We start from the raw sequence: 7230 nt of genomic DNA on the forward strand, positions 1-7230 counted from the left end.
ATATATATATATATATATATATATATATATATATATATATATATATATATATATATGTATATATATATATATATATATATATATATACATATTTATATATGACTAAAATGACCAATAAAATGACTTCTACCACATTTTAACACCCATTATTTATTCACTAGCACAAGGACTAAAGTGCACAGAAGTTACACCCACGGAGGATCTTCAATGTGCACGGACTGTTTCAGAAGGTCCAGCACCTCGTGCTCAGAAACAAAGCGAGTTTTGTTTGTACCTGAAACCTCTCCTGTCTGCACGGTGAAGGGAATGACCAGACTGAAGGGACGCAGAGCCGGCTCCATCCCATTCATCTGACTGAGCACATCATTTGTGGCCTGAAACCAGAACCAGAGGGGAGGAGTGTCACTGTCAGCAAACTGGGAGTTCTGGGAATGGGTTCAGAGGAAGGAGGAGAGCCTGATATACTCTAAACTGGTTTTATGGGTCCAAAACCAGTTCAATCAGACACACTAAACTGGCCCATCACAGAGACCAGTTCTACACTGGACCTCAGCTCCAGGTCTGGTCTGATGAGAAAAAGGAAAGAATCTAAAAATAAAAAGTTTAAATCAAATTTGAATAAATCTGAGCCCCTTTTCAAATCGTGAGCATGAACCAGAACTCTTCGACAACCAGTCAGTCAAACTGGGTTGGTACTGATGACGATGACGATGTTCAGAGATGAAGGTTTGCAGCAGCAGATAAACAGAGGGGAGAAAGTAAAGCTGATACCCATCGAGGAGAGAAGAGCGGCTGTAACTGAAGTGTATCACACGGTTCCTCAGTTATCGGGTCGGTGTCAGCGGCCTGAAGGGGAACAGCATGCAACATGCACACACACACACACACACACACACACCAACAGGTTCATGAACGTCTCCTGGAGCTGCAGCCTTCACACATTCACACGTTAATGTGAAACACTGCCGTTTGTCAACAACAGCTACAAAACATATTGAAGAAGAGCTGCATTTTATAAATAGTTCATCTGTTTCATTAGTAACTGTTCACCTTTCACAGACGTTCAAAGTGAAAACCCTGAGGATTACACGTTTAAGTCAATTTGGGAAGATTTGACCCAAAACAGTTCCAATAAAGAATTCAGAATCTTCTGTTCATAAATCGCCAAAAGTCCCAAACCACAAAACTCAAACCTGAGCCAAACTAAACCAAACCAACCCACAACAGGTCAACTCAACCCAAAGCAGCCCAAACCAACTTAACCCACCCAAACCAATCAAAATTAACTTAACCCAAAACAACTTAACCCAAAACAACTTAACCAACTTAACCTACCCAAACCAACCCAAACCAATCTAAATCTACTTAATCCAAACCAACTTAACCCACCCAAACCAATCCTAACCAACTTTAACACACCCAAACCAATCTAAATCTAGTTAACCCAAACCAACTTAACCAATTTAACCCACCCAAACCAACCCAAATCAATCTAAATCTACTTAACCCAAACAAACTTAACCCACCCAAACTAACCCAAACCAACTTTACCCACCCAAACCAATCTAAATCTACTTAACCCAAACCAACTTAACCAACTTAACCCACCCAAACCAACCCAAATCAATCTAAATCTACTTAACCCAAACCAACTTAACCCACCCAAACCAACCCAAACCAGCTCAACCAACTTAACCCACCCAAACTAACTTAACCAACTTAACCCACCCAAGCCAACCCAAACCAATCTAAATCTACTTAACTCAAACCAACCCAAACCAACTTAACCAATTTAACTCAATCTAGCCCAACTTAACCCACCCAAACCAATCCAACAGTAGGTGCTGACTCACCACCACGTGGAAGGGGCTGTTGGGGATGTGCTCGCCCCCAAAGCGGATGGTGATGATGTACTGCCCGGGTTCTGGAGCCGTGTAATAAATATCAAACGTCCCGTCTGAGTTCTCCACCACGTCCACGTCCAGCTCTGCGCCGTCCGGTGTCGACACCTTGCAGGTTACTTTTCCTTTCCCAGCAGCCTTTGCATCCACCGTGATGATCGTCTCCTTTCCGATCTGGATGGTTGGGCCAAGTCCAGAACCTGATGAGGAACATTTTGAATAAACATTTTTGTTCATGTCAGTCTGCTCCTTTATTGTTCAAAGTGTTCTTCAGAATCACTGAAGGCTTGTAAAAACTCCAGCATCATCAGCTTTCTTCTCTGAAGACCAACAGGAACTCAGGACTTCCTCTGAAAGAATCTGAGACAGGACAGACAAACTGTTCTGAAGAGCATCTGTGAGCTTTACTTTGTTGGTTCTGTCAGGACACGAGTTGCTCTGGATCAGTTTTATCTGGTGGTTGCAGGTCTTTGTTGGTGGTTTGGGGCCATTTGGAGTCAGAATCAGAGTTTAACATCAGAGCTGAATGTTGAGTTCACGTCAGGTCATTTTTCCTTTTCAAACGCTTTAGATCAACACATTCCACCTTAAGAGACACTCACCGAGTCCATGTCCTCCAATGGACACTGCAAGAAGACAACACAGTCAGTGATGCTGAGACAACCCAGAGACACATGGTAGAACTGGTGGGCGGAGCCTGACCTGTAACCAGACACTTGCTGGCGTCTCCTGTGGGCACGGCGTGGATCCGGTACGGTGAGTATGGGATCTCATCTCCTCCGTACTTAATGGTGATGGTGTACCGACCCGTGACGTCTGGGATGTAGGACACCGTGTACGTCCCGTCCCTGTTGTCCCGGATGTTCGCCTTCTTGGGCTTTCCCTCCGGGTCCTAGTGTGAACAGGACATTTGCTACTTTTAGCTTTTAGCTAGCCTGTGTGTGTGTGTGTGCGTGTGTGTGTGTGTGCGTGTGCGCGTGCGCGTGTGTGTGTGCGTGTGTGTGTGTGCGTGTGTGAGTGTGTTAGTGAAGAACGGTGTTAGCTCATTCAACAAACCAGATGGAGTCAGTCCACATGTAGACCATGGGGGGGATTGAAAGTTTAAGTTAGCAGCAGATGTATTGGAGTGATGTTAGCAGCAGGACCTTCTAACCAGACCTGAGGATGAATCCTGAACCTGTTCCCGGTCTTGCAGACGTCGCCTGGTCCTCAGCAGCTTCCAGGTGTTCCACCGTCCAAAACAAAATCCAGATGTTTCCAGACTGAGGAGGAAGCTGGACTTTGATCTTCAGACGAGGTCATGGTCCACCCAGGGACTGTAGGGAACCCAGACCATCAGCCCTCCACTACCTTGCTAACAGCTGGGATGAGCTGCTTGCTGCAGTGCATTCTGGGTAAAGGTTTGCTCCTGAGTTTGTTTCGGAGCTGCTCACAGTTTGACCTTTGTCTTTACTAAATGAGGACGTGCTGCTGAGGACCAGAGGACATAAACCCTTTGGACTGAAGGGGTTTAGAGATGTGCTCTCTGTTGCAAGGGGTGAGGAAGCATTGAGGGTGGGGGTGGGGGGTATATATGAGATGAGATGAAGGCAGAGAGAGTGCAGGCCTTACGCAGCCTCTCCTCAGAATACTGAAGGGGATGGTTTTCTTTACTATATGAGTGTCCCACACCCTCCTGCCCCAGTCCTCCACAGACACCGAGGCCTCGCGCCGGGACCCGTCCGGATCCTGCAGCGACAGCAACACCCGGCGCACTGGGTTGGCTTTAAGACTCAAAAACAGAACTGAAGAAGACCCATCAGGGTCCAGCTAACCTGCTCGTTAGTTTGCAACAAACCAGAGTTCATGATGACATTTGTTCGGTCGAACCATCGTTTCCAGTTCCAACGATGGAAATAAAAACCCACAGAAATGTTCTGATGCTTTAAGGCCACTGAGGGTTTGGAAAACTAGAGCTCACCAGGATTTGAACGCTGAGAAGTCCCTCCCCTGCATCCCTGGCATCAATGGTGAACTCCACCGGCAGACTGGCTGGGACTCCGGACGTGTTCAGGCCCGGACCGCTGGCTCGAACCTTACTGGCGTCGTGAGCCGGTAAGGTTTTGATCTTAAAAGGACTGAGAGGAGAAGATCAGAGAGGTTAGACCTTCATCAGAAGGATCAGGGTTCCTGAAAGACTCCTCTGGCTCAGCTCAGACCTGCGAGGGACCTCCTGGTCAGCGTATCTCACACACACCATGTACGGGCCATCGTTGGCAGGAGTGTAGCTCACCGTGTGAGTGCCGTCCCCGTTGTTGGTGATACTGACGGGCTCGGCCACACCTGGAGATCAAACAGAAGATCAACAGGTGACATGAAACTCCTGGAACACAACAGGCTTTGGTCTGGGAGAGGATCCTGGTCCAAACAGGAGTTCACGAAGCGTCTCTGAAGGTTTCTGACACAGAAGTCTATGGGTAGTGGTGGCGCAGAGGTTAGAGAAAATGGGACTGTGATCAGAAAGTCGCAGGTTCAACTCCCTGGACTGACAACATCAACACATGGGTGGAAAAGGTGAAGCACCAACACCTGCCTCCACCCTCATCTGCCCCACTCTGGGCCCCTGAGCAAAGCTCTCAACCCCCACCATCTGCTCCCACACAGGTCTCTCTTGACGAGTGCTTGTGACTCATGAGACAACCTGGATAAATAAAGTTAAATAAAAAAAATTAAGTAAATAAATAAAGTCAGGACTAATGGTCCTGAGTTGTTTCTCAGGGGGTGGATGTGAGACTCAGGGATGAAAAGATGAGAACATAAGGAACTATCTACATCCAGAAGAAGCTCTCCAACCTTGAGGACTGCATGCAAATGGTAAATGGACAATACCTATACAGCTCCTTTCTATCTGATCCAGACACTCAACCTCCTGTGCCTCATTTACACATCCATACAGGACTCTACTAAATCTGTACAGAGACTAATCAGATCTGTAGGTCACATTCAAACACAGATGGGACACATCAGAGACAATGAGGGGTTCAGGGTTTTACCCAGGGACACTTCAGCATGTGACTGCTGGTGGAGTCAAACCCCCAACTCTTGCATTGGAGGACAACCACTCAGCCACAGCTGCCCACACATGCAACAGCTCAGTGTTGCCCCTATGAGGTTTAAACAGATTAGTCGACACATGGGTTAGTTAACTGGAGGTTACTGGGAGATGAATGCACCACGAGGGAACATGTTGACAAAGAGAAGTGGTCTGAAAATACAGCCTCAGTGACCAAACTGAGTGAACCTAGATGGTGCTGGTCCAGTGAGACCAGTGGAGAAGGATGGTCTGAGATGGTTTCATGGGTCTGAGGCTGTAAAATGCCAGGACACTGGTGAGAGGGTAACCTTCATTGGTCCCAGAAACCTCGGTTTGTGACACATGGCTGAAGATATAGAGTTCATGTTTGCCAGGTTGTGGTCCAGAACGAACCCGACGTGTTTGTGGTGGGTTGGTCCATGTGAAACATACAAACATTCAGTAACTTGACAGCAGATGATTGACAGCTTGGTTTGTAGTCTTACCTGTTGGCCCGTAGAGCTGGACCTCCAGGGGAGCCACCCCAGCCTTGCTACTGTCTACAGTGAAGGTCTGAGGAACGTGAGCTCGGACTCCACTCCCAAGACCAGGACCTGAACATCGGACCTTACTGGGATCGACCAGCTCTTGCACTGGGACACGAAATGGACTTCCTGTAAGAACATCGGTGGTCTATAAAATCCTGCGTTCAGTCATGAAAGTCTGAAGCTTCAGGTCAAAGGTCAGCAGGAACTCTCACCTGGGATAGGAAGCCCTCCGAAGGTGACGTTGACATCATACTCTCCAGGAGTGAACGGGATGTACTCCACACTGCAGCTGCCATCTTTGTTATCTTTACAGGACATTTTTGCTTCTGATGGACCCTCAATGGCCAGACCCAGTCCCCCAGTCCCTGCACTCCTGAGGACACCAAACAGGGAGGGGGTAAGAAAGACTCCAAACACTCAGATGTCTTCTCATTGCTACTATAAACACTTGAAGCATTACCTGGTCTCAACAGTGAAGCGGTTTGTTTTATTCACCAGTCCTTCCTCCAGACCTGGACCGAAAGCCCGGACTCGACTGGGGTCACAGCCCTCAGTGACTGACACCCTGAAGGGGCTCTTTGGGACCGAGACCTCATCGATGAACACTTGAATCAGGTGCAAACCTGCAGGCAGACCCAGAGGAGTCCAGGTTCAGCTAATCTCTGAGACATTAACTCCTAAACCTTGTTCAGTCCAATCACGACAGAAAAGTTTGTTGATAAACTCAGGATCGCCCCCTTGTGGCTGTCAGACAGAAGTGAGGATCTACGTATGTCCACAGTGCAACGTCCAGGTTCTTTATTTGTCATACACACCACATGCACCATGTGCCATGTGGTACATGTGGTGGAACAAAATTGTGTACACAGAGTCCCAGTTACATCCAACAATAAAATGTAAAAGAAAGACAGTAGTATTGGGCTCCAGCATGCTTCCTATCAGTGGAAGATGATCTGCTGCTTCACAGCCTGCATCTAATAACACCAGCAGTTAACCCCCCCACACACACACACACTGACCATCCTCATGGGGGGTGTACTCCACCCTGTACGTCCCGTCGGCCTTATCTGTGATGAAGGTGTTGGTGTTGGCGCCTGACGGGTTGGATATGTCCACTTTAAGGTGGCTCCCTCCATTCTTGTAGAGAGCTCGAGCATCAACGATGAAGTGGGTCGTTACTTCCCTCAGGACTCCTGCAAGGGCAGAACATCCAAAAACGTGAGGAGCAAAGATCTGCAGGAGGTTTCTAACTACGGTGTGCAGTGGTGGGCACCATTCTACTAATCTGCTGATCTGCTGATCGCAGAGCTAACTTTCCATGTAGAGGGTAAATATTTGTGCTACCTTTGGAAACCTCCAGCAGAATGAAGTCCTGCTAAACTTAAATCTGGTAAATTAAAGTCCACAATTTTTTAAGACAGTTCTCCAAACTTAAATCTTACATACAGTACAACGGTGATCTTCAAGGAGCTATGCTAGGTGGAAACAGGCAAAGCTAATCACCCCCCCCCCCCAAACACCCCCCATTTCTACCCCAAACTCTGACTACGGTCTCTGACTCCTGGTGTCAGATTGTTGCTGATAGCAGAAACTTTAACAGAAATTAAGACAAACCAGAACAGGAAATAAGACGAAAAACACATTTTCACACTCAGAAACATCATAAACAGTAAGAAACATCGAAAACAGTCAGAAACATTGTAAACTGTCAGAAACATCATAAACAGTC

The 7230-nt window shown here is 47.2% G+C and overlaps 1 protein-coding gene across 1 annotated transcript in view; it reads right to left on the minus strand.

The window, feature by feature from the left end:
* The window catches only part of LOC119428422 (filamin-C), a 92610-nt gene that overhangs the window by 14320 nt on the left and 71060 nt on the right, over positions 1–7230 (minus strand). Inside the window, exons 23-32 of the mRNA XM_037696103.1 lie at positions 6521–6694; positions 5962–6124; positions 5714–5874; positions 5460–5627; positions 4100–4223; positions 3862–4018; positions 2604–2793; positions 2504–2527; positions 1854–2101; positions 275–374 (exon numbers count right to left, since the gene is read on the minus strand). Of these exons, the coding sequence (XP_037552031.1) occupies positions 275–374; positions 1854–2101; positions 2504–2527; positions 2604–2793; positions 3862–4018; positions 4100–4223; positions 5460–5627; positions 5714–5874; positions 5962–6124; positions 6521–6694 (1509 nt within the window). The remainder of the gene's footprint in view (positions 1–274; positions 375–1853; positions 2102–2503; positions 2528–2603; positions 2794–3861; positions 4019–4099; positions 4224–5459; positions 5628–5713; positions 5875–5961; positions 6125–6520; positions 6695–7230) is intronic.

The sequence above is a fragment of the Nematolebias whitei genome, chromosome 22, assembly GCF_014905685.2.
Source record: "Nematolebias whitei isolate Nwh7 chromosome 22, NemWhi1, whole genome shotgun sequence".
Taxonomy (NCBI): Eukaryota; Metazoa; Chordata; class Actinopteri; order Cyprinodontiformes; family Rivulidae; genus Nematolebias; species Nematolebias whitei.